The sequence below is a fragment of the Natator depressus genome, chromosome 25 (assembly GCF_965152275.1).
Source record: "Natator depressus isolate rNatDep1 chromosome 25, rNatDep2.hap1, whole genome shotgun sequence".
Classification (NCBI taxonomy): Eukaryota; Metazoa; Chordata; order Testudines; family Cheloniidae; genus Natator; species Natator depressus.
Genome location: NC_134258.1, coordinates 16,240,303 through 16,267,845, shown reverse-complemented (window position 1 = coordinate 16,267,845; position 27,543 = coordinate 16,240,303). Strand labels below are relative to the sequence as shown.

At 47.2% G+C, this 27,543-nt stretch overlaps 1 protein-coding gene and 1 long non-coding RNA gene across 2 annotated transcripts in view; one reads left to right on the top strand and one right to left on the bottom strand.

Moving 5' to 3' along the window:
- LOC141978018 (uncharacterized) overlaps positions 1 to 27,543 on the bottom strand; it is a 77,228-nt gene that overhangs the window by 42,723 nt on the left and 6,962 nt on the right. The window contains exon 2 of the long non-coding RNA XR_012636319.1: positions 2,158 to 2,306. This is a non-coding gene — a long non-coding RNA (uncharacterized LOC141978018). The remainder of the gene's footprint in view (positions 1 to 2,157; positions 2,307 to 27,543) is intronic.
- On the top strand, positions 713 to 25,775 carry NWD1 (NACHT and WD repeat domain containing 1). Its single transcript, XM_074939834.1, has 19 exons — positions 713 to 1,031; positions 4,737 to 4,822; positions 5,507 to 5,623; positions 7,360 to 7,708; positions 7,978 to 9,256; positions 9,779 to 9,982; positions 10,170 to 10,329; positions 10,727 to 10,844; positions 11,355 to 11,519; positions 12,079 to 12,276; positions 14,813 to 14,935; positions 16,348 to 16,547; positions 17,872 to 18,144; positions 18,980 to 19,070; positions 19,584 to 19,738; positions 20,576 to 20,852; positions 21,187 to 21,743; positions 22,554 to 22,662; positions 24,766 to 25,775. Exons 1-19 carry the CDS (start codon positions 914 to 916, stop codon positions 25,050 to 25,052), a joined length of 4,866 nt encoding a protein of 1,621 aa, XP_074795935.1. The 5' UTR covers positions 713 to 913; the 3' UTR covers positions 25,053 to 25,775.

Genomic DNA, 27,543 nt, shown 5'->3' with positions numbered 1-27,543 from the left:
ACATTTTTCTTGTAAGCTTCCCCTGTGTGCTGCGTCTGTCCTCCCTGTAGTTTACTTGGAGCCACATCACAGACTTCAGAGGTCACTGTAGTAAATATTGTGTAAATATTGTACACAGTGTAAATATTGACTGGGAGTATTTTTAATTGAGGTGTTTTAGTAGGTCACCCTTTTACACTTTGACAAAAGACTAGTGCAGACAGGGCTTGAGTGTATTCCCCCGTGTCGTCAAAACCTGCTCTGAGCAGGTGGAAAGAAGGCCTGTGCCCTGTCCGGATTCATGCTAATACTGTTGCTAGTGATGGTACCGCTGCCCACTGCTGGAATATGGCTACAAGAATTTCTAGCATAAACAAGGCCACTGAGCGAAAGGGTCTCAAGTGTACATCCCTGACTAAGAGCACACTGGAGTCTGGCACTTTTAGAGCACCCCGGGGATTCGCCCAAGTGACAAACACTGGTTGCTATAGAGATGGATGCCCTCCTGGGATGCAGCCAAGCCCCTATGTTGCAAGGAGACAGAGTTTCACAGCTATCAGTGCAGACTCAGAGCTCTAGGTTTTCCTAATTTTTCTATTTGAACAGCTGAGGATTTTACTGGGTCCTGTTTAAATGTGAAGGAACAAAGCCCCACAATGGTCTGTTCTCTGGGGTGATATAGGAAGTCTTGAGGGGGCAGTTTCCAAGTGTGCTTAATTGCTCACTAGTGCCACATGCTGGGTCTCATTCCTGACACTTGTTTGAATAAAGAAAAGGAGTACTTGTGGCACCTCAGAGACTAACGAATTTATTTGAGCGTAAGCTTTCGTGAGCTACCGCTCACTTCATCGGATGCATTCAGCCTTGTTTGAATAGATTCTTCTGTAAAGCACAGTGTCCTCCACGGCAGAAGTCAGCAAGTGAAGACACCAGCATGAGTCTCAGCTGCCTCAGCCCGGACACATGCCAGGAACTTCTCCAGGGTAAGATGGTCCCTTTGCCCTTCCAGCCATCCAGTGTCGTCCGAATCTTCATCAGCTCAGCTTCCTCAGGTAAATAAGCTGCGAAGTGCTGAAGATGCCAAATGCTTTTGGCAGTCTGAATGCAGATCTTGTGCCTTACACCAGGAGGGATGAGGGCAGTGGGTTGCACTGTGCTGCAACATGGCCAGGCTGCTTGACTCAGCAGAGAATCATGTCCTCCGTGGGAGTTGCAGCTCCATATCAAAGGGTGAAGGTGGCTGCAGTCTGCTACATTTTATTCAAAGTAAGGTGTGTGCTGTACTTGCCACCACCATCCCCTCTGCATATAGATATGTCCAAGAGAGCAGGATTCTGGCACTAATGGCATTGCCAGTGCAGACAGGGTCAGCCTGCAGCACACTGTACTGTTCAAGGGGCCAAGGAGAAGAGATGCTGGCTGGTGCACAAGGCTGACTTTCAAGTGGCTTTAGGGAGGCTGGGTGCAATGGGTCCCCTGCATTTGGTTCTTCCATTGTAGTGTGGAGAAAAATACATGGAACAGCATGTGCATGTATGTGCTTGTGTGTGAGAGCATGGATGGGAGTGTGCATGCTTGAGCATCTGAAGAGTGGGGTATGCATGAATGTACATGTCTGTGTGTGTGAGGGGGAGGGCTGTGCATGTGCAGGGCATTGTGTGGGGTAAGGGGTATATATGTGGCTGTGAGTGTTCTTATCTTTCTCCTATTTGCTCTTTGGTTTTCTTTGTCACAGCCCTGGTAGAGCTCTCTCAGTTAGACCTCATCAGGCTGCTGTGTTTGGATCCCAAGATGCTACACCTGTGTGCTCTTAACCTTCCCTTGGTCAAAGTAGACTGCAGCACTGTCTCTTTATTTGGCTGCTATGGTACATGTCCTGGGCACAGGCTTTTGTCTGTTACCCCTTCACAAAAATGGGACGTGATGGCCCAGCTGTCCTAGGCCCACAGGACCAGAGCTCACTTCCCAAATTCTCCAGTACCTTCAGCACAACCTTTTCCAGGTTCCAACTTGTAGGCACTCTCCTTTACAGTTCACCTGTCCAGGGACACATGACAGTGGAAACAGAAAGACACCCAGGCTTTGCAAAGGCTTCAAAAACCAATCACTTCTTTTTTAGCTAGCTCAAGAAATACACAGATCTAGACAAAACAATCACACCTGGACACATTTCCTTACCTCATTTCCTCACCACTCTTGAGCGTTCTTTGTGCTTAGGTCTGAGGTCTTTAAGGGGTCCAGAGTCTCCTCTCCTGTGCACAGCTTCTCCTCTGACACATGGAATCTCTCCTTCCTCTGCATCCAGTTTCCCTCCTCCTTAGTTGGTCCTGCAGTTAAAAACAACACCTCAGCTATGAAAGCATGCCCCCATGTGCCTCTCTCCTGCCCAAGCTTCCCTTGTTCTGTGAGTCCCCACTCTCAAGATCCCTGGTTTTTAAGACACAGCACTAGTAACTGGCCTTTTTGTTCTCCTGGTTTGGGATTTTCCACTCTCCAGAACCCCTGCAGAGAAGTTGGAGAAAATTGGTTTAACATAGGCCATGGCATTGTCCTAGTGCTCCCCTTTGAATGGGAGCCATCAAGGTTTAACGACCCTACATTGTCCCTGGTTTTTGGAGATACGCAGCACAGCCCCTGACAGCAGATGGCTGACTCCACATACATCTATTGTTTGGTCTCTACCAAATTCACAGTCATGATAAATACGTCACGGACTGTGAAATCTGGTCTCCCACCGTGAAATCTGGTCTTTTGTGTGCTTTTACCCTATACTATATAGATTTCATGAGCGAGACCAGCATTTCTTAAATTGGGGGGTTCTGACCCAAAAGGGAATTGCAGGGGGGGTCGCAAGGCTATTTTAGGAGGGGGTGCGGTATTGCCACGCTTACTTCTGTGCTGCCATCAGCGCTGGGTGGCTGGAGAGCAGTGGCTGGTTGCTGGAGCGTGGCAGCAGATGGGCTGAGTGCCCAGCTCTGAAGGCGGTGCCTCTCCAGCAGCAGCGCAGAAGTAAGGGTGGCAATGCCATACCATGCCATCATTTCTGCGCTGCTGCTGGTGGCGGGTCTGCCTTCAGAGCTGGGCTCCCAGCCAGCAGCCGCTGCTCTCCAGCTGCCCAGCTCAGAAGGCAGCGCGGCCACCAGCAGCAGCACAGAAGTAAGGGTAGCAGTACCACAACCCCCCTACAATAACCTTGCAACACCCCCCTACACACTCCTTTTTGGGTCAGGATCCCTACAATTACAACACCCTGAAATTTCAGATTTAAATAGCTGAAATCATGAAATTTACAATTTTTAAAATCCTATGACTGTGAAATTGACCAAAATGGACAATGAATTTGGTAGGGTCCTACTTATTGTATGCAGTATCATCGCAGCCATATCAGCCCAATAAAAGATGTAACCTCACCTACTTTGTCCACATAAACTGAGTAATTCAATGACACAGCAATTTAATTAAATCAACCAGTATTCATAAGTTGCCTGTAAATAGATTCCCCAAATCATCACATTTATTTTATTTTAACTTTCTCTGTTAACTGTTTGGGTTCATTCAGTGGATATGACACCGTTACAAGGTGCTGCACTGACAGTCCTGGAGAGCCCTCTTTTCACAGCAGGCACAGTAGGAGCAGCAGCCACAGAAGCTTCACAAATGCGGCTCTGTCCTATGTGGAGGGACCCCCTCTAGGAGTTAAAGTGTGCCCTTTGCTGTGGCTTTTCTACTGAGACGGCCAACAGAGGGGCTGATTAGTCCCATATATGAGGGGGTTTGACCACCATGAAATGCATCCAGGGGTTAGAAATACATTGTCCTGGATCAAGAAAAGGAGTACTTGTGGCACCTTAGAGACTAACAAATTTATCTGAGCATAAGCTTTCGTGAGCTACAGCTCAGCTCACGAAAGCTTATGCTCAAATAAATTTGTTAGTCTCTAAGGTGCCACAAGTACTCCTTTTCTTTTTGCGAATACAGACTAACACGGCTGCTACTCTGAAACCTGTCCTGGATCAGTAATAGATCAAAACTGCTGTGTGGTACTCAACAGCTCTAAGCTATCTCAAAATCCACTGTTGCTCAGCTTGCATTTAAAAAACCATAAAACAAACAAAAACCACATTATGTTTCTACAAAAAGAAAAGGAGGACTTGTGGCACCTTAGAGACTAACACATTTATTTGAGCATAAGCTTTCGTAAGCTACAGCTCACTTCATCTCAATGCATCCGATGAAGTAAGCTGTAGCCCACAAAAGCTTATGCTCAAATAAATGTGTTAGTCTCTAAGGTGCCACAAGTCCTCCTTTTCTTTTTGCGGATACAGAATAACACAACTGCTACTCTGAAACTTGTCATTATGTTTCTAGGTTTTATAAAGAAAATGTTTAAAACACGACTTCACAGAACCAATGCAGTAATGTGTGTCTGAATCCGCACGCAGCAAGAAACAACAGTGCTAACTGTCAGACAGTACTGTGATGAGGAGAGTATGAAACTTAGCTAGATTAGATAAGTATTCATCTGAACAGGGTTTTTAAATCTGAAACCTAAAGGTGATGAGTAGGTTGATGAACAACTAGATAGAAGATTCCTAATGTTTATTTGTGGTGCTGCACAAATCTTTCACCTGATGATTACCTGTTCTGTTCATTCTCTCTTAAGCACCTGGCATGGGCCACTGTCAGAAGACAGGATACTGGGCTAGATGGACCTTTGGTCTTACCCAGCATGACCATTCTTACGTTCTTCCTTGCAGACATGGCTACAGAGAGAGAGACCCTGCTTAAGGCAGCATACCCTGAGGTCCAAGCCTTCTGTCAGAAGCACAATTTAATGTTTGAAGTAAGTCATTTGCTGTAGTACAGATTATTGCTGATGCTTTCTGACCTGGCTGCAGACAATCAAAGTGCATGAGATGCAGGAAAAAAAGTGATCCATGCCCCACAAATGCTCCCTGATTTCTCAGCCTCCCTAAAGGCTCAGGAGTTTTCAGGAAGAGCTATGTTGGCCTCCTAGTTCTCACATTACCTCCTGGCTCCCAGGCTCAATTGGAGAAGTTATTCTATACTTTCTCTACACTGATAAACAACTGTTCTGTGTTCCACCCCAGAGGTAGATGCACCTCAGGAGTATCTGAAATTATCCCAGTCTGTACCATCTGTGCAGAACTTTTGGCATAAAAGAGGTCGTTGTAAGGCTGGGGATCATTATTATTATACCCTATAATGCAGTAGCATACAAATATTGTAACAAACATCCCTCAGATTAACAAGTTTCCTTGACTTGAACAAAACTGTATGAGTCACATGCCAGGCTGCCTATGGTTCAAATTCTCAAATTTGTGCCTCCTTACAGATATCCCTGGTAAGAAACTACATGCCTTTCTGCCTCTCCCAAGTTTCTAGTCACTAAGTCACACGGGCCTTGTTGATTTCAGCTTTATCTTTGAAATTAAAGTGATGGGGCAGCTTTGTCCTTCCATATCACTGTCATTTGAAGATGCTGTGCTTTTTTGCTGTTCTGCAGGTAATTGACCTGAGATGGGGTGTTTGCGACATTATAGACACTGATCACATGAGCACACAACTCTGTCTGGAGGAGATTGAATCCTGTCAAAAACTGTCAGTGGGTCCCACTTTTATCGTAAGTACAAAGGGTGCATGCTCAGACCCCACTACCAAGGAAGACATGTGGGGCTGGCCTCACACATCCATAACTTGCTGAGCTCATGTGGCGATTCAGGAGTATTTTAGCAACACACAGAGATGATCAGGGTGCTTGTCATTACTTGGGGGAAGAAGGCTTTAGAAGTATTTCATCAGGTAGCAGAAGAGGGACGTTTCAGCAATTAGGTGGAGTTGGGTCCCCAAAAGTACACACACGGCACATGTCCAGGCCAGCTCTGAACACATGGGCTGTTAAGGGAACTAGAGCACTGGAGACAATGGGCTGTGGGAAAGAGGACTGTGCATACTGGAGAAGCAGCCAGAGTTAGGAGTCAGACAGACAGAATAAGAGGTGAATGGGCAGTGCCATCTATCACTCCAAGAGCTCTACCCCTGCCCAGCACCCCAGGGCCTAGGTGACTTTCACTGGCAAACTAAACAGCCCAGAAAAAACCTTCTCAGGAAAGAATGTGGCAAAGAACCAGAAATATACTACCATGGCAAGGAGTGAGTGTGTCTGTTCCACTGCTTTTCCCCACACATGGGGAGGAACTGGGGCCCCTCTAACTCCTCCTTCCAGGAGTTGAAGGCTGCATGTTATGGCAACCTCTTTCCTGACCTGCTTGCTGCCCTTCCATCAGGTGACCTAGCACTGTGGTGACCTAGCACTGTGGTGACAGGCACGGTATTAAAGATCTGATCAGAACACAATACTCAGAGCTGTCAGGTCCTGTTTTCTTCAAACGAGGTGAGCTGGGGCTACAGTATCAGCCACCTGTTCTGGTGCCATACCCACCTTGTTGTTTGGGGTTGGTTAGATTTTGGAAAGAGAGAAGATGCTGCTGATAGGACAGAACAAACAGGGAGAGGGCCCTGCCCTAGCAAGAGCCCCATCCTGGTAAGGGCCTGGCCCCAGAGAGGGCCCTGCTGTGGCCAGAGCTGTGTGCGAGTAAATAAGTCATTAGGTAGTTGTGTGAAATACATCTGATTTCCCCAAGAGTCTTCTCCATTCAAAGCCAGCCAGGTCTCAGAGAGACAGAGTCAATTAGAACCTTAGCACTGGGCTACTGTGCGTGCCCCAGAGGAACATGCTCTGCTCTGACTATTCAGATGCTCCCATTAGCTGCTCCACGTTGTATTCCGCAAATGCTTCTAGTGTCAGTCAGGTAATTTCATAACCAACCAGCCATGCCCAGACTGCCTCCCACTAGGGGTCTGGCTCCCCAGACCTCAGCCCAAGGCCCAATCTATTTGTCAGGGCCTCAGACACAGCCAAGCTCCCAGGACCTCAGGCCCAGTCCAGCTCTCAGAGCCACAATCACAACCCAATTTCCCCTCTGAGGCCTTGTCCAGCTTGCAGGCACAAGCCCAGTGCAGCTCTCGGGGCCCCAGACCTTCATTTCTACTTATCCAGGAGAAATGAGTTTCCCCCATTTGCCTAAAAGAAAAGGAGTACTTGTGGCACCTTAGAGACTAACCAATTTATCTGAGCATCAGAGGGTAATGGCTTGTAGAAAGTGGTGTTGGAGAGCTGCCGAGCAGCCTCTTGTTCATATTCCGACCTATTCATGATGACAACAGCACCTCCTTTGTCAGCCTTTTTGATTATGATGTCAGAGTTGTTTCTGAGGCTGTGGATGGCATTGTGTTCATTTGCCTACAGATGATGATGCTGGTGAGTATTACAGGCTTTTTCTGGTCCCTCTGCTGCAGGGGCTGCTTGGGGATCACTATGGACACCGGCCCCTCCCCCGACTTATTGAAGAGAAGGAGTTTGAGGCCCTGATTGCACAGCTGACAGGGGACCCCACCGCCACACATCTCCTGACATTTTGGTACTGGAAGGATGAGAACGCCATTCCTTCTGTGTATGTCCTGCAGCCAATTACTGACCACCTGCCCCACTGCCACCCCACTGCCAACCAGGCTCAGCACCAGGAAAATATGGAGGTCTGGAGGAGCGTGGAGAGAGACTTGGCCTCAGCACTGCGCCTGGCAGCCCGGGAAGCAGAGAAGCATGGACTCTTCAGCCAAGAACAGAGGCATCGCTATGACAAATCAGGTGTGCCCCAACGTGAGACAATGGCCATAGCCAAGCAGGGCTCTCCCCCTGCACCCTGGTTTTGTCTTCTTTGTGGCAATCAGGAGAAGATGGGCCTTTAACTCCATTTTGAGTCACCCCCAGGGCAGGTGGCAGTGTGCTGGCTCACTAGCTGCCCTTGAGGTGCAGAGTGGGTGGGTGGGAGTGTGCTGGGCTGATTTATGCTGTGGCTTCTCCTCTGCTCTTTGTTGGACCTAAATGTTCTTCACATCTCCCCCCTACTTTTGTAGAGACAGAGTGGGAGATTGAACACGGCCTCTTCAGGACCCAAGAGATCGACTTGGCTGTTTCCATATTCCTCAGAGAGGTTGAGGGCCTTGACAAACACCTGCTGGGAGGGACAAGCATGCAACTGCTGGATACAGAGGAAAATGGCAGCCTGGACAATGAAGCCCAACAGCTGCTCCACAGCCTCAAGGCAAAAATTGCAAACCATTACCCCCAGCATCTCAAAGTGCACACAGTCCCATGGAATGCACACCCTGGGAACCCGCAATACAAGGGGCAAACCAAGTACCTGAAGGAGCTGTGTGAACAGTTCATCACTGCTACCAATCACCAGGTCCTGAGAAGCCTCCGATACCGAGGGAAGAACAGCGAGGAGCCAGAGGGGCTTTTGCAGGAGCTGAGCCACCACATGATGCGGTGCCTGGAGAGTTGCAGAGTGTTCTGTGGGAGGCAAGACTTACTGGATAACATTCTACAAAGCATCAGACAGAATGATGACCACGTCCACACACCCCTCATTCTCTATGGGCCTCCAGGCTGTGGAAAAACAGCCCTGATGTGCAAACTGTCTGAGCAGGTGCGAACTCTCCTGGGGCAGGAGACTGTGGTGGTAATTCGCCAGCTGGGGACATCCCAGCTCAGCTCTGCAATCCACAGCCTGCTGAGGGATATTTGTTTCCAGGTGTGTTTAGCATTTGGTTTGCCACCTCTTCCTGTACAGGTAACACAGGCTTGCAGTGATTTAATCCTGTTCTTCCACAACCTCCTCCTCACTGTCTCTCACTTTGGTGTACAGTCACTGGTGCTGTTCTTTGACTCTGTGGACCAGCTAATCCCTGCTGATGGTGCCCACAGACTATACTGGCTGCCTAAAGACTGCCCCTCAAAGGTTCACATTGTTGTCTCCACTTCCACAGCAGAGCATGGGATTCTGGAAACTCTCCAAGAGGCCATGCCTGAGCCCGAGGCCTACTTTGAAGTGGGTCCATTATCCAGAGAGGAAGGTGGGAAGATGTTGGAGGTGCTATTGGCATCAGTGAGACGGAAGCTGAGCCCAGCTCAGCAGACTGTTCTCCAGCACAGCTTCCTTGAGGGTGGGCACCCCCTGCTATTCAAGCTGGCCTTCAATGAGGCCAGGAGATGGGCATCCTACACTCTGCCTTCAGCACTGATGATTGCTACCACAGCCCAAGAGGCCATGCACCATCTATGCGGGAGACTGGAAAAGCTGCATGGCACAGTCCTGGTGGCACACATGCTGGGGTATATTGCCTCCTCACGGTAAGTGCTGCCATATCCCGTTTCGGAGCACCCTGCACCATCTGACTGCTCCTTTTGTCTGGGTGAATTTCAATGGCTAAACACAGCTCCAGGCAACAGCAGCTCTTGGCTTCTGCAGCCTGTAAATGTCTTTACATGAGCATTTGGAAAGCACAAGCTCCTTTCTCTTACCTGCCATACTGCCTAGTCTGATCTATGGGTAATTGATCTCCTGTGCTCCTCCAGGCTTTGAGCTCTTAGCTAAGACTGCCTAGTGGAGATTGGGGTGGGTGAACATGTCGTGCATCTCTTTCTTGCCCAGAGCTGGAGTCCCTGTGAACAGCAGCTAGGTGGGTTTCCTGGTGGATGGTGGTTTGGGGCCAGCTGGAGAGTAAAGATGAGAGAAAGCGAGAGAGAGAGTGTGTGTGTGTGTGTGTGTGTATGTAAGGAGTAAAGATACTACTCACCCTCCCACTTTGGAGGCCAATGCACACTGTTGGGGGGGAGAAGACTAATCTCCCCCACTCTGTCATTCCCAATCAGGAATGGGCTATCAGATGCAGAGATGAAGGACATCTTGTCCCTTGATGATGAGGTTCTCTCTGAGATTTACCAGCATGGCTCTCCTCCATGTAAAACCATCCTGCGCTTTCCTCCTCTGCTGTGGACACGACTGCGCCGTGACATTGGAGAGTGCTTGGCAGAGAGGCAGGCAGACGGCTTTGCGCTTCTTGGCCTTGCTCACAGGTACAGCAGGGACACAGGATAAGGAGGCATAAACTCCTGTGTGGGGGATGTCCCGGTACTGGCTGTGTGAGGATCCTGCTTAGGCTCAGCCCTGCTGTCCATTCCCACCAGTGTTGATTGAGGCTCATGGGAACCCCATTCTCTGGATCCCCATCTCAGGGTCTCTGCTATTTCTTTCCTCTCCCAGACAATTTACTGAAGTGGTGCAGAATCGTTATCTACCAGCCCAAGACAAAACCAAGCGTCACTTGCTCCTGGCAGATTTCTTCAGGGGGACTTGGAGTTGGGGCATGAAGAAGTCCCTGAAACTGCCACTTCTTGGCAAATCGCTGAATGCTGACAGGAAGGTGAGGCACCTCAGCAAGCATTCTTGGTATTTGCAGGCTCTGGACCAAGAGGCCTGGGCCCTCACACTGCAGGGCAAGGAGTGGGATCAGAGGGCACTGGGAATTAGGGCAGATTGTTTCTGCGTGGCTTTTGTTTTATCTTCACCACTTTGTCCATCGCTGGTAACCCCACTTGACAGGGAATTGGCCTGTCTCAACTTGCCTGCTGGCTCTGCTGTGACCAGTTGCAATATTGCCGCAGGTAGCATGTCCCTCAGGCAGCGGCCTGGAAGGGCTAGATGTCACACCAGGAGTTGAAATCCAAATACTACAGCACTGGAGGCATTAGTGAAATTAATCCATTACCTGTATCTCACCTGGGTTCTCCTTGGTCACCTCCTGTTTCTCCCTTTACCAGGTAGCACCTCAGCCACTCTGGTTCTCTGATACCGTTGCAAATCGGAGGAAGCTAAGCGAACTGCCTTTTCACTTACTCAACGCTGGGAGAATTGAGGAGCTAAAGCAAGATGTGCTGGGTAAGGGCCGGGGACAACGTTCAACAGGGAACGTGCTTCATTCCTGCAGCTGCATGCAAGGGAGGTGCAGAATCACAATTCATGTAACATTTCTGTATTGAAAGCACTGGGAGCTGCCAAACTGAGCATCAACAGCCAAACTGAGAGGGAAACCTGTGAAAGAGAAAAATACACTGTCCTCACAAACTGTTACCCCAGACACTTCAGAGTCCTCATCATCCACACTCCAGTCACTGAGAGAAATAAAAATCCATGCTCCCACTCTTCTCAAGGCTCAGGAGGAGACATTTTAAAACAGTACATTAAAAAACTATTCACCCACTCAAAAAAAGGCTAAAAAAGGAACCACAACAATGACAGCCCCCAGTCTCCCCAGAGAGTGGCCTCAGACCCTCCCCAAGAGTAGCCTGCTCACCATCACCAGAAGCATGACCCCCAGTCCTCTGGGCTGTATGATTCCTCCTTGTGTCCAATGTTCTCTGCTCTGATGGTCAGTACTCTTTTCTGCAGGGAATATGAACTGGATCACCTGTAAAATCGTTGCCACTGGAATTCAGGGCATTGCCAATGACTTTGCCATGTGCAATGAGCATATTAACTGCCCAGAGCTACGTCTTATGCAAGAAACCCTTCTCCTTTTGAAACCAGCACTTGACTATATAGATGGTGGTGTAGGTAAGAGCCACTTCTGGTCCATGTTTGAACTGCAGTTGGGCATGGGCAGATCCGTTACGGGAAAGTTGAAATATTTGCTCCTTAGAAGAAGTTTCTTCCTGGTCAATTACAACTAAAAATGAAATTCTTCCGTAGGTATTTCCGGACCTCTGGGGAGGAACCCGCAATTTTCTTTTTGGAACGTTGTTAGCTTTCATCAACAGACATCTTGTTTATTAGATCAGAGCAGTTCACCCAACCCAGAGGGTCCTTCCCTTCACACTCCCTTCACTATCAGCATCTACTAGCCACCTGAAACACCTGGCAGCATTACCATTAATTAAAGGGATAAATTCAAAATTCCTACCCCCCTCCCAATGAAAATTCTCCAATACCCAGTTAAATCTATCCAAGTTTTTATACTGCACCCATCCCTGCAGTATCTGAGTACCTAGCCAGGGAAGGGCAAACTCACACCTGTTCATTCTAAACTGGTAGTCTATGCACTGTATTGCATATTGAATGATTGCAATGGCCTCTCACAGCCCTTTTAAAATTATTTTTGTCTTTTCCTTCTTAGGAGTGAGTATTATATACACTGAGGTGCTGGCCAGGCTGCATTTTTTCATGCTTTCCTATCCTGATCTAATTGGAAAGCTGTGCCAGCAGTGTCTGAGCTGGCTCAATGTCTGTCCCCATCCTGTTCTTGTCCCACTGTGTGGATTCCTCCAGCCACCTGGTGGGCCTCTTAAAATGACAATCACTGGATTTCTAAAAGGTAAGGCCTTTTCTCAGGGCATCGAGATTCCTCAAGGGAGCTGATGGAAATGTGTCACCTTAATGAGACCAGACGCATAGGAGCTATGTGTGAGGAGATAGCACTATCTCTCAGCTCTCTCCCTGCTCTCTTTTGTCCCACAGCGTCTCTGACATTTGCTATTTTGGGCTTGGGAAATGCGGAGGGATTTCCATGGGCCTCCTAGGGAATTTCAGGTAGTTGGGTTACTTTACCGACTGGTGATTCTCTGTGACCCAGCTGGCAGGATGGTGCATATTACTAACACCAGGGCACATGAAGGGAGCCTGGAAGGTGCTACAAGCAACTCTGACTGGCATTAAAGTTCAGACTAGCTTGTAACATGAACAACTGATGTTGGGTGTCTGGTCCCTGACCTGTTTCAGCAGGGGCCTCATTCCCCAGGTAGGGGACTAATATTGTTGTAAATATTGGATATTGTGCCTCCCTCTGTAGGCAGAGGTGAGTATTGCACGACATAGGGCACTCATCCAAGGTCTCCTTTGCAGGACATTCCAGTATGCTTATGATACTGTGAGGCTTACTCATATTTGGTTTAATTGTTTCTATTTATTAATCTCACTTAGTGATTTCTGAATAATTGGCACAGTGCAGTAATGCACCAGCTCACTACAGTCATGGAGGTGTATTAGCCTAGGCACAAAATCTACTCACTCATCCCTTACCAAGATGAAGATGATAAAGCTCATTATAGTATGCTTGCCCGATTACTCTTGGGGGGAATTCTGAGGGAATTAAAAAAAAGAACTAGATAAGCTCACGGAGGATAGGTCCATCAATGGCTCTTAGCCAGGATAGGCGGGGATGGTGTCCCTAGCCTCTGTTTGCCAGAAGCTGGATATGGGCAACAGGGGACGGATCACTTGATGATTACCAGATCTGTTCATTCCCTCTGGGACACCTGACATTGGCCACTGTCAGAAGACAGGATACTGGGCTAGATGGACCTTTGCTCTGACCCAGTATGGCCGTTCTTATGCAGAACTTTGCAGAAATTAATGTTGTGCACGCAGAATTTCCTTTCCCCCTACATAAATGGGCTGCAGTGCTGCTGGCCGCCACTAGGGGCCGCTGGACCCAGCAGAGCCCAGCTCACACATAGAGGACATTGGGGCGGGGCAGGGTGGGGCGGAGGTGGGGGCAGGGAGGGAACTAAAGGGTTCCTGACAGCTGCAGTTCCCAGCATGCCTTGAGGGAAGGAGAGGGCTGCATGCAGGAAACTTCATGCAAGCCTGGGACAGAGCATCAGGCTCTTTCTCCCTCTGGATCCCTGGGCTCCGAGGGAGGCAGTTGTCTTGGCTGGGGGGGCAACGGCTGGGTTCTGGGGGGAAAGGAGGCAGGTATCTAAGCAAGAGGGGGGCCCTGCGGCTGGGCTCTGGGGGGAGGAGGTGCAGGTATCTGGGCAAGGGGGAACCTGTGGCTGGGCTGGGAGTGGATTTGGTTGTATTGGCTGGGGGGGGGCCACGCAGCTGGGCTCTGGGGGGGAGGGGTTGTGGGAATCTCTCCCCCTCCCCACCGCTGGGCTCTGCGGGGGGGGGAAAGGAAGGGGGCAGAGAAACAGGAACTGGGTTGTCATAGTGGTTTGAGCAGGGGGTTGGACTTGATGACCTCCTGAGGTCTCTTCCAACTCTAATCTTCTATGATCCTATGATTAACTCTCTACTCCTGGCGGAATTTGTGTGTGTCTGTATTGTTACAGACATAGTTGCTGACAGGTATTTTGAAATACATTACAAAAATAATTGAAACTGGCGTGATTATGTAGTGTTATTTTGACAAACAACATGTGCAGAATTTTGAAATATTATGTGCAGAATTTTTATTTTTTTGGTGCAGAATGCTCCCCTGAGTACCCAATAAAGAAAATGAATGTCCCTGTAGAAGTAGAATTTTGCTAGGCTGCATTAATGTATATATTATGGGATGGGACAGTTTCTGTATTTCCTCTGCCTGTAACACAAAGGAATTGTAAGGGTTCATCTGCTGATTTCACCTTTCATGCTGAATTTAGCACCGGTTCCGTTTTTGACTGCTTTTACTGCACCAAGGGAGAGATGCCACTCAACGGTATTCACAATATAAACAAACACAGATCCACAAATGTCTGAGGGAATCTAATCTAGCTTGGTTGGTCTCTTGTCACATAACACACACAAGGTCAGTAAGAGATTTGCTGCCATCACAGGTGGGAAAGGATACATAAGAACAGTCATGATGGGTCAGACCAAAGGTCCATCTAGCCCAGTATCCTGTCTTCCAACAATGGCCAATGCCAGGTGCGCCAGAGGGAATGAACAGAACAGGTAGTCATCAAGTGATCCATCCCCTATCTCCCATTCCCAGCTTCTGGCAAACAGAGACTAGGGACACCATCCCTGTCCATCCTGGCTAATAGCCATTGATGGACCTATCCTCCATGAACTTATCTAGTTCTCTAGTTGTATCCTCTCTGCCTACTGTGTCTGCAGACTCCCCTTCCATGTATGTCTAATTACAGGTGTGACAGTGCTGGAGCTCAGTTCTGATCACAGAGTGCTGGTGGCAGGATCTCAGGATGGCATGATGGTTGTGTGGATCATGGAGGATATTGAGGTGATGCACACCTTGACTGGGCACTCTGGTGAGCCTTTTAAAGGGGGCATGGTTGTACTATACCAGGGGTCCTCAAACTTCATTGCACTGCGACCTCCTTCTGACAACAAAAATTATGACATGACCCCAGGAGGCGGGACTGAAGCCTGAGCCCACCCAAGCTCTGCCACTCCGGGTGGGGTAGGGGGTCAAAGCCAAAGCCTGAGCCCCACTGGCCTGGGCAGGGGGAGCCAAAGCCAAAGGTCTTCAGCCCCAGGCAGGGTGCCTGTAACTTGAGCCCCAAACCCCAGGGTGGAAGCCCTCGGGCTTTGGCCCAGGACGGTGGAGCTCAGGCTTTGGCCCTGGGCCCCAGCAAGTCTAAACCACTTTGGGGTCCCAACCTAAGTTCCCTCTAAGCTGTGCAGCTGCGCACCTGCCTATTAAGCCCCACTCAGGGGCTCAGGACTGCAGTGGAGAGAGCCGCCCCTTCCCGCCAGTCCCAGCATGCACCTGCCCTGGACTTGCCGCGGCCGGGGGAGAGGAGCCCCTCCCTTGGCCCAGGCCAATCTCACCGGAGCTGCCACAGCTAGGGAGAGAGGCCTCTCCCCCGGCGCCGAGCTGCTGCTGCTGCGAGAGAGGGCTAGGGGGAGTCCTCTCCCCCCACCGCAGCCCTGGAGCAGCCTGCACCCCAACCCCTCATCCCTGGCCCCACCCCAGAGCCCACATCCCCCCACACCCCAACCCTCTGTCCCAGCCCTGAGCCCCCTCCTGCACCCCAAACCCCTCATCCCCAGCCCCACCCCAGAGCCCGCACCCCCAGCCAGAGCCCTCATTCCCCCCCCATCCCAACCCTCTGCCCCAGCCCTGAAACCCCACCACACTTGGAACCCCTCGGCCCCATCCCTGCCACATGAATTTTGTTATGTGCACCAATATGAAGGTGATGTGTCACACATCAACTTCATATTGGTGCACATAACAAAATTCATTCCGCACATGGATGTAAAAAATTAGAGGGAACACTGGTCCTGACCCAGAGTTTGAGAACTGCTGTACTATACAGACAGCTTCTGTGTGGTAGCAACACCCAGACCTCGAAGCTGTCAGCTGCACCAACCGTATTTTATGGCCAAACTGTCCTGTTCCATGCAGCATCCCTTAAACAGATCAAGGGGTTGCCCATAATTAAAGTGATTTTAGAATGTGATAACTGAGAGCCATTTAATGGATTAAAACTGCCACCTCTAATGTTGCTGTAGAATGCAATTAACTCCCCAGTTGACCCTCACTGGAGAATTTTTCTCACGGCCTTACAAGGGCATTGACTGTTTGCATCCAGTTGTTCCTGAGCTATAAACACAGCAGGTGTTTCACAGCTGATGGTAATCTGGGTACTCTTCCAATTGCTGGAAGTGTGCAAGGTCCCCCGTTTTGCTAATGCTTCTCCCTGCTGTTTTGTAGCTGAGGTGAGATGTGTGAAAGTGTTTGGAAAAGGTACTTCCGCTGTCTCAGCTGCCATGGATTACACTCTACGCATCTGGAATTTAGTCTCTGGCAGACAGAAGTTTTCCATTCAGGACACTCACTCTGGAGACCAGCATCTATATCAGCTTCATGTGGATGAAAGGAACAGAATTGTGTATTCAGCATCAGGTGCAAAGGTATGGAACTGGAAGCCATCCCATAATGTGAAGTGCACAGAGAAGACAAGAGTCTGAGCAGAAGCCACAAGAAGTTACAATCAGGAAATCATGGAGCATAGAGATGGAAACAGGGGTGCTAGAACTAGGGGTGCCGGAGATGTGGCAGCACCCCTGGCTTTAAGTGGTTTCCATCATATGCAGGGTTTACAGCTTTGTTCAATGATTTTCAGCACCCCCACTATAAAAATTGTTCCAAGACCACTGGATGGAAAAGCCTACTGGGTCCTATCCACTCCAAAATCCTGGGGCCAATGCAGAATATCCCAGGTGGACATTTTCTTGTGCTTTGTCCAGTCTACTTTTCAAAGTCCTAAATGATGGGCCTCCCATGCCTTCCCTTCCACTGGCTAGCACAGTGATTCCCGTCTTCAGCAACCATTCAAGGAACTGAAGAAAAAAAATTGGTTGTTTGGAGCTTGGATAAAATGCAAGGCCTGATCTACATTTTAGAATGAGCTCAACCTAGCTATGTCACACAGGGATGTGAAAAATGTCATGCCCTGAGTGTCATGGTTAGGTCGACCTAACCCCCAGTGTAACTGCAGCTAGGTCAACAAAAGGATTCTGATACTGATTCAAACTGGGTTTTGTAGAAACAACAGACAAAGAAAGGGCTTTTGATATAAAAAGGCTGAGTTTAAACTAACTCTGGGCCTTCTATCTAATCCAGCAAATGGACAAGACCTTCTGTCCAAAGGGCGGGGGGGCAACCCTTGCACAAGGATTAGAAGGACTTTTACCTACTAGGGCCCCATAAAACTGATGGGTGACTGCTGGTAAGCTTTTAGCATGCATATAAGAACTTTTATTGTTTTTGTTTTCTCTATAATGCTTTCACCCTAAGAATAAATGCTTAGAAAGAGCCGTGTGGTAACTTGTAACTGCTGGCAATGCACTGTTCATAGCCCTTAGAGAGAATGCAAAGCACAGGGACTGGCCTTTAGGTAGACTGGCTTACTAGGCATATCAAAGTGTAAGGCAGGGAGCTATACACCCTTAAAAAACGCCAGTCCGAAGGCTACACAGAGACAAGTGATACCAGGAGACCTGGCTGTGACCACAGAGGGGGGACACAGGTGCAGTTACTCCAAGATTGTGATAGGAAGAACCATGTGAAAGTTCTGCCAAGGAATCTTGTTGGTTTTGTAAAATATTTTGAGATCCTTGGAGTGTGCAATTTGGGAAGTTAAGTCAGCATCTAAACTCCAGAATCAATATATGTGCAAATGTTGCACAAAAAGATCTCCGGCAAAGGTCACCTGCCAATCCTTCTTTTTACTAGGTTAATGCCTGGCACCTGGAAACAGCGGAACATATTTTCCAGATTTCTGGTGAGGCCCCAAATGCGTGGCTGTGCACTGAAGTGTTTGAACCAAGGCAGGTGGTTTTGACTGTGTCTGAAGGAGGAATGCTGAGTCTGTGGGACAGCAGCACGGGAGAGCTCCAGTCTAAGCACCAGCTATCAGGGCTACAGGAAGAAGCACCAACTTGCAGCATTCTGATCCAGAAGCAAGGAAAGATGATAGTAGGATTTAGCAGGGGTTCCCTCTCCATGGTGCGTCTCTCTGATTAGCTAGCTATAACATTTCAGGGATTTAAATCTATGAAATGCTGGCTTTGTGGGGATTCTGGATTCTCTCGTCTCAGTTTCACTTCGCTCTGTGCTGGTGCCTGCATCTTTGATAGGCTTTTGTCATCATACAGATTCTCTGATAGGTTTTCACACTTCCATGGTTTCTAGGAGTTTCTAAGACAGCCAATTTGACATGCTCTAGCATGATGTTCTTTCTTCACTTGCTCATCCATCAGCAGCAATGTGATTGCAAGATCCAAGTGCTGTAAAGCTAGGTTCTGTTCCTGACTCTGGCACAAACATGCTATGTGACTGAGCAAATAATTTCCCCTTTCTGTGCTTCAATTTGGCCATGTGTAATATGAAGATAATACACCTCACTGGGGTGTTTTCTGTTCATAAAGCGCATTGAGCTCCTTGGATAGAAGGTGCTAGACATGGGTAGAATATTATTAGCAATAAAAGTGTGCAGGGGAGGAGAAAGACTTTGCACCAAGGTCTCCTGAGTAAACTGCCACTAAGGTCCAGTGAAATGAGCCAAAGTACAGTTCCAGGCACCACTCAGCCTTGTGCTGAGCTAGGTAATACGGCGGGTCTCCAAAGGACTTTCTTCTCCTCATGATGAAGAAAACATGCTCCCTATACGTGCAGACCTCGTGCTGTGTATACCAGTACACATGGGAGCTGTACAGCACTGAGAGGCCAAACTAAATTCTATTCACCTTAGTTTCTATCCTCCTATTATCTTCCCTCTAACCTGAGAGAGGCAGCTTAACCACCACAGTGCTGTGTCTGACTGTACCTTCTCTTTCTGCAGATCTTCTCTGATGGAAACAGCTTAATGAAGAAACTTCCAGGAAGGGTTCGCTTTCTAGTAGTGTCAGAAGATGAGTCCCTTCTTGCTGCAGGTTTAACTCCAGCCCGATTAACTGGGAAAGATTTCAGCAGATTTATAAAAGATGTTGGCAGTAGTCTCTCTAAGTATCATACACCAAGTGTCCCTTAAACAGGGGCCAAGCTGGGGGTCTTTCCCCATTATTAACATGTTCTTATCAATCTAATATGCTCAAAAGGCTAGAAAACAATGGGGTGAAATTCATCCTGTGCAGAGAGCCAGCACATGGTCTATGCACCACATACGTCCTATAATGAGAAAGTAAGTGGGACTTATGTGATGCACAGGACTTGTGTCAGGCCTCTGGCTGGGGAGAATTTCAGTCTTTTGGTTTCTGAGCAGTTCTCAATGTGCAACTTTAATGGCATGCTGGGACCAACAGATTATGAACATGTATATGTAACATTTTAGAGCCCCTGAATGCTCGTTGGGTGCATCTGGCCTTGTCTGCACTATATCATCCTGAGTGCTTTCAAGAGCTCCTCCCCAGATCAATAAATCAGAAACTAACATTCCATTGTTTTAGGCTTTGGGGTGTATGTGCGAGTGTTCCTGGCCAACTCAAAGGGATTCCACAGGTTCATGGCAGAAGACCTGGAACATGAGTATGTGGTGCACTCAGCTGTTTTCTCTCCTGACAACAGCATCATTGTCACAGGCTCTCAGGGTGAATCTATCCAGGTAAGAGGGGAAGCTTTCCCATCAGAAATTCCTCCTGCAGACCCAGCTCACAACTGTACGCTGGATCTAGTAAGGTGCTGAGCAGGGTCCCTAACCACCTGCCTTGTGGATGCATTTGTGGCGTTTCTGTTGTTGTCCCATCTGAATGTCTTTCTCTTCTCTCTTTTCTAGTTCTAGTAGTGTGTAGCTCTCACTCTGCTCTCCTGTTAATTCTTTTTCTGACACTGAAAAGTGAGTGACAGTGCTATATAAATTCAGAGAGAAAAAGGCCAGGGAGAGCTTATAACCAGAGTATTAAGGGATATTATTTCTAAAATCATTAAAATTCCAAGACCCCAGAAACTGCCCTCTCCTCCAATAGTGAGAGTGAAGCAGCCCAAAGGGAATATTCTGTACCTGAGACAACATTTCTTTCCAAGAGGCTAAGACCTGGTGCCACCCAATTGAGGTCAGCAGGATCTCATAAAGTATCATTCAGAGCAGAGAGCTCATATGGGCAGAACACCTCAAGGTGCTTTATAAAAGTTTATTTAAGAGAAGGTTTGTGTGTTTATTAACTGAACAGAAATGCTTCTAAGATATTGTCACTTTTGGAACAATTTCCCATCTCTCTCCACTCTGTGTATGACATACTTGATTTCTCTTCTTTGTTTCTTGTTTTATGAGACTGTTTCTTGTATCGTTACTTTGACTTTGTTTTCATAAATTTTTACTTTGATTGTTCTACTCCCCCCTTAGTAGGGTACGGGAAAGAGGAAAAGGTAGATTATTTAGTGATTTTATGTTTTCTTACTATTTTGACTGAATGCCACTATGTTTTTTTCTAATTCTTCCCAGGTGTGGAGTTTATCAGAGCAGGGTTTGCTGATAGACACTTTGGATGGCATGGGAACACCAGTGACTCTCTTAGCCCTATGTGGCCACACATTGGTATCTGCCTCCCATATTGCACCATATCTCAAAGTTTGGGACCTCACTTATGATCGTAAGCACAAAACCTTAGCACCAGTCCCAGATCGCACAGGGTGCACTGCAATGTCCCATGATGGGAACTATGTCTACTTCCCTCAAGCTGGAGAGAGACATCAAGTCATCATCTGGGACTCCACTACAGGTGAACGACAATCTATAAAACACTGTAAAGAATTAAAACTTGGCATAGCATGGGAATCAAAATGATTCCAAAAAAATGAATAATCGATCTGACAGAGCCAGGTCTTGTTGGTCTTCCAGGCATGCTGCAAGGACTCTCCGTTCCTTCACACTGCATCAGAAGGAATGGGTTGAGCAGAGAGGGACTGTAAATTTAGGAATTATTTTAATCTCTTTTCTTTGAGAAATTTTCTTTTCTTTTCTTTGGTCTAGATAATTATCATGACATACGGGAAAACCCAAAAGACTAGAGCTGGAGCAGGGAGAACCTCATGGAAACCTCTTCTCTGTTGCAGGTGCAGAGTGTGACACACTGGACACCTCTGCCCAAGTGAGATGTCTAGAGGTGGCTGAGCAGAGGAAGCTCCTTTTCGCTGGGCTGATGTCTGGAACGGTCCTTGTTTTTCCACTTAATTCCAGGCAGGATGTGGTGTGCATCCCACCCCCGAAGTCACAGAAACCAATCAACCACATGGCACTCAACAGGCAGGAAGAGCAGCTAGCTATAGCATGTGACGACTTAGTTCTCGTGCTGGACGTTAGCCCTGGAGAGCCATGCCCTGTGATTGACAAGCCCATTTATACCTTTTATACTCAGATCCCTGCTGCTGTGATTTCCAGTGTGGCTGTCCTTGCAAACTACCGGGTCCTCTATGGCATGTCAAGTGGGGACATGTTCCTTTACGACTGCCCTCATTCCAAAGTGTTTCCTTTGGAAATGCACAGATGCAAAGTCACCTGTTTAGAAACCAGCCATGGAGAGCAATGGGCACTAAGTGGCTCTGAAGATTCTCTGCAGTGTCTCTGGGACTTGGAGCTCTGCCAGTGGGAACATGAAATGTGCTATTATAAGGTACTGCCCTGGTGGGTAGAGATAGGGACATAGCATTGTGAGTCACTTATTTCAATGAGCTAATAATGCATCTGAAAAGCCAATACAGTAGAAAAACTAGTCCACAGGAAGCCAAATTTTCATACAGGAGGACATCTAAATCCTGTGTCTGGCAGCTCAGTTGGCAGCTTGGTACCCATTTTATGCCCTGAAATGCCGATTTGTACATATCCAGGATTTTGATGCCGTATTCAGAGACACCGTCAGTGCACAATCACGAGCTAATGTGCTTAACATCTCTCTGGTCCAGAGCCTGCTCACCACACTTACTTTCTTGGCATCAGCTGGAGGACTTGCATGTAAAGAGAGCAGGATTTTACTCAATGAATAAGCAAAAGCAACACAGAGTAAACAGGCCAGGAGTAGTGAAGGCAAGTAAAGAAAAAAAAAATGAGGGAAGAGCTTGAGTTGATATTTTTAGCTTTTCGCTTGCGCCTGATAGAACTCAGACTTCACCTGATGATGTACCATGGAGTCAGACTGCGTCCAATCCCTGTCACTTGTAGATTAATTAGGTTCCTGAGAGATCACAGTGGGCCTCCTCCTTTCTGCACAGCTGTAGACAGTTTTACAAGCAAAGGAGTTTGTATTGTGGCATTTTGTGCCCCTATCAGGACCACTCTGCCTTATGACGGAAATCCTGGTTTAATTAGATTTTTATCCCAATTCTCACAACTGCTGAGTAGCCACTAAATTGCATATGGCTTCCTAGTCTCAACCTGCATTTAACAAGATACTTATGGTCTAATTCAAACCTTTATCCATTTTTAGCAGACTTCCTTCTTGAAAGGTATTCAGTGCGCTTGCTTCTCGAAAGATGATAAGTACTTGTACACTGGGTCATTCGATCACTCCATTACAGTTTGGGATGTTTTAAGTGGTGAGTAATTCTGGATTTATAGCAAATATAAGGCAGGCTGTACACCTTATTGCCTTTATTAAACAGAGATCCAATGGCCTGGATGTGCTGCAAAGGGAAACAGTTTTCACTTAGCAGTTTGGATGAGAGACTTCCTTGACTGCATGTTTGAACAGAAAACTTGGGATCCATCTCCTGGCTAAAGACAGTTAATTGACAGGCACAGATGGATACAAGGGGTTACAATTATGTGTGGAGGAACACTGACACCTTCCCCCTCACCCCCAAATATCTGTGTTCCACAACGGCCTGACCTGATACCTCTATCTTTTGTGACATCACAATAGGACGTACCATCCCAGAGGCCAAACAGTGGTTCTTTTGGGAGTGACATTATTACATTGACCAGCCACCATTATCTGTGGCTATAGTTTCCTTCTCAGATGTACAGAGGTGATTAGGGCACTATCTCTTAGAAAGAAGAGAAAGACCTTTGACCTCCTCATACAAGGCAGCCACATGAGTCCATTTTTAGAAGTATCCCGAAAGCCTAAGGCCCAGGAGTACAAAAGCACCAGATTCAGCATAAGAAAGAAAGGGGGGGGGGCGCGTCTTTTTCCTTGCCACATCTCTGTATCAGATGCTATTTTGTGTGATCACACTCAGTTCAGCGCATTTTGCATAATCATTGTGACCGTCCTGTCCTACATGGCTGTATGACTTGTCAGTCTTTCCCAAAGGATGGTGCTAATCTGAGCAGAGGGATTCCAGCAAAAGGGTTGCACAACTGTGTGTTTTGCACCTCTGGTAGCAGATTTACTGCTTTTTGGTATCTAAATTGATTGTAAACTTACACCATGGTAATAAGAAAATGCTTTCTGGGCAGGAGCCCAGTGGGCCTGTCATAAATATAAAGGGAAGGGTAAACACCTTTAAAATCCCTCCTGGCCAGAGGAAAAGCCCTTTCACCTGTAAAGGGTTAAGAAGCTAGGATAACCTCGCTGGCACCTGACCAAAATGACCAATGAGGAGACAAGATACTTTCAAAGCTGGAGGGGGAGAAACAAAGGGTCTGGGTCTGTCTGTGTGATGCTTTTGTCGGGGACAGAACAGGAATGGAGTCTTAGAATTTAGTAAGTAATCTAGCTAGATATGCGTTAGATTATGATTTCTTTAAATGGCTGAGAAAATAAGCTGTGCTGAATGGAATGGATATTCCTGTCTTTGTGTCTTTTTGTAACTTAAGGTTTTGCCTCGAGGGATTCTCTATGTTTTGAATCTAATTACCCTGTAAGGTATTTACCATCCTGATTTTTCAGAGGTGATTCTTTTTACTTTTTCTGCTATTACAATTCTTCTTGTAAGAAACTGAATGCTTTTTTCATTGTTCTTAAGATCCAAGGGTTTGGGTCTGTGGTCACCTATGCAAATTGGTGAGGATTTTTATCAAACCTTCCCCAGGAAGGGGGGTGCAAGGTTTTGGTGAGGATTTTGGGGGGAAAGACATTTCCAAATGACTCTTTCCCAATAGTAAACCCAGTTAGACGTTTGGTGGTGGCAGCAAAAGTCCAAGGGCAAAAGGTAAAAATAGTTTGTACCTTGGGGAAGTTTTAACCTAAGCTGGTAAAAGTAAGCTTAGGAGGTTTTCATGCAGGTCCCCACATCTGTACCCTAGAGTTCAGAGTGGGGTAATAAGAAAATGCTTTCTGGGCAGGAGCCCAGCGGGCCTTTGAGAGATTTTCTATCTCCTTACACATTTGAAGTGTACTCTACCTATTCCTCTTGCATACAGTGAAGACAAAGCATTTGGTCCTGATCAGTTGCAAGTTTTATAGCAGTGTGATAAGGCCTTTACAGGCTTCCCTCACCAAAACCATCAATACAGTTCCAACAGGAAGCTAATGACATTACTGATACAAAATTATTATTATTATTACTATTATTAACATTAACATCATTATTAACATTATTTTTCTTGAGTCCAAATTGTCCTTCTAAATGGTTCCCATTTATGGAAAATGACAAGTCCTTTTTCCATGCTTCAGGGGAATATACTAAGCTGCAAGTCCTTTTGTCCATTCTGACCTTTGTTTCTCCCTTTTGCCTTCTGGGGATCTTCTGCAGGTGCCCTATTGGCTGTTCAATTTGTGTACGCAACTGCTAGCAGAATCATGCCAACTGCAGATGGGTTTGTTGCAACAACAAGACTCGGCTACATAATTCGTGAGAGGTTCCACTGCCCACAATCCATAAGCTCACAGTATAATCCACTCCAGAACATCAAGGCAACATGTGTAGTAAAATCCAGAAAGAAAGAGGAGGCAAACCCAAGAGAGAAACATGACAGAGGAAAAATCTCCAGAAACCAGAGTCGAACCAATAAACTCTCTCAAAACTGTATGATCATGTAAAACTGGTGAAGTGGTCGAGCAGTTCCAGAAAGATTCTCAGACTATTTACCTGCTGAATATTTTTCATTTGGTTTGCAGCAACCTGGCTCTGGACTAAGAGTGAGATCTTGCCACTTATCCCAGATCAGCTTGTGTTGTTCTCTGAGGTCTTGATCCCATTCCTATTGATTTTCATGATGCAAAATCAAGATTTGATGTTTTTCTAAAAGATATGTTCTAGGAATTATTTTAGGTAAGGTTTATTTTCTGTGTTATGCAGGTCAGACCAGATGATCAACATGGTCCCTTCTGGCTTTGGAATCTAAGGGCCCTAATACTTGTTCATCCTCCTGGTGGTGCCTACCAACTCTTCTGCATAAAAGAACATTTGAGATAACTACTGAGTATGGGTAAGGCCAGGAAAAACTGTCTGGCATGTCTTGACTTGAGAAGCTTTAGATCTGTGTATAATAGACTTCCAGAAAAGAGGCATTATCTCTAAAATACCTATGGTATTGGACAAGAACAGAATAAATGATGAAAAGTAAATTTGAATTTTACAACTGTCACTGTTAATTTACAGTTTTATTAGTAACAATGGGAAGGAATATTTTAAGATGCAACTTTATTCCTTTATGTGCGCAGCCTACCCATTCCATGTAGATCTGGAAGGGACCTGAAGGGATCATCTAAATCCAGCCCCCCTAAACTGAGGTAGGACTAAGCAAACCAAATTCATCCCTGACAGGTGTTTGGAGGATTTTAAGAACAGGTTAGGCAATGATAGGGATTCCACAACCTCCCTTGAAGACTATTCCAGTGCTTTGCTACCGTTACAGTTAGAAAGTTTTCCCTAATATCTAGCATAAATTTTCACTGGTGAAGATTAAGCCCATTATTTCTTATCTTACATTCAGTGAATATGGAGAACAATTGATCGCGGTCCTCTTTATAACAGCCCTTAACATATTTAAAGACTTATCCAGCCCCTTTTAGCCTTCTTTTCTCAAGACTAAACATGTCTAGTTTTTTTTTTTTAACCTTCCATCATATGTCAGGTTTGCTAAACCTTTTATCATTTTTGTTGCTCTCCTCTGGACTCTCTACAACTTGTCCATATTTTTCTTGAAGTATGGCACCCAGAACTGGACACAGTACTGCAACTGAAGCGTCACCAGTGTCAAGTACAGTGGGACTATTATTTCCTGTGTCTTAGATATGATACTCATGTAAATATACCCTGAAATTATATTAGCCATTGCATCACATTACTGACCCATTCTATTTGTGGTTCACTATATCCCCCCAGATCCTTTTCAGCAGTGCTACTGTCTAGTCCGGGGGTGGGTAAACTACAGCCCAGGGGCCACATCTGGCCCTCCAGACATTTTAATCCGGCCCTCGAGCTTCCGCTGAGGAGCAGGGTCCAGGGCTGACCCCGCTTCAGTCGGGGAGCGGGGTCAGGGGCTTGCCTTGCTCCGCCCAGCTCCCAGAAGCAACAGCATGTCGTCGTCCCCGCCTTCTATACATAGGGGCAGCCAGGGGGCTCTGCACGCTGCCCCAAGAGCCACCGCCGCAACTCCCATTGGCCATGGTTCCTGGCCAATGGGAGCTGCAGCGGTGGCAACTGCGGACGGGGCAGTGCACAGAATTGCCTGGCTGCGCCTCTGTATAAGAGCTGGAGTGGGGACATGATGCTGCTTCTGGGAGTTGCTTGAGGTAAGCGCACCCTAGAGCCTGCACCCCTGAACCCCTCCCGTGCCCCAACCCCATGCTCCATCCCTGATTCCCCTCCTGCCCTCCGAACCCCTCGGACCCAGCCCGGAGCACCCTCCTGCTCTCCCAACCCCACATCCTCAGCCCGACCCCAAAGCCCTCACCCCAACCCCAGCCTGGAGACCCCTCCCGCATCCCGAACTCCTCATTTCTGGCCACACCCCAGAGCCCACACCCCCAGCCAGAGCCTGCACCCCAACCCCTCATGGCCCGCCATACAATTTCCATACCCAGATATGGCCCGCAGGCCAAAACGTTTGCCCACCCCTGGTCTAGTCAGTTATTCCCTATTTTGTAGTTGTGCATTTGATTTCTGATTCCTAAGTGTAGTACTTTCCATTTGTCTTTATTGATTTTCACCTTGTTGATTTCAGGCCAATTCTCCAATTTGTCAGGCTCCTTTTGAATTCTAATCCCATCCTCCAGAGTGCTAGCAACCCCTCCGAGCTTTGTGTCACCTGCAAATTTTATCGGCATACTCTCCACTCCATTATCATGTCATTAATGAAAATATTTAATAGTACCAGATCCAGGACAGACCCCTGTGAGACCCTACTAGATACATCCCCATTTTGACAACAAACCATTGATAACTACTCTTTGAGTACAACCTTTCAAGCAGTTGTGCACCCACCTTATAGTAATTTCATTTAGAGCACATTTCCCTAGGTGCTTATGAGAATCTTATGTGGGACTGTTTCAAAAACCTTACTAAAATCAAGATATATCATGTTTA

Bases quoted from the DNA above. Each gene is read 5' to 3' on its own strand.
- NWD1 (XM_074939834.1), top strand. From the start codon at position 914: ATGAGTCTCAGCTGCCTCAGCCCGGACACATGCCAGGAACTTCTCCAG. The intron at 7,709-7,977 runs GTGTGCCCCAAC...CTACTTTTGTAG, and splicing joins GCATCGCTATGACAAATCAG to AGACAGAGTGGGAGATTGAA. The intron at 22,663-24,765 runs GTGAGTAATTCT...GATCTTCTGCAG, and splicing joins AGTTTGGGATGTTTTAAGTG to GTGCCCTATTGGCTGTTCAA.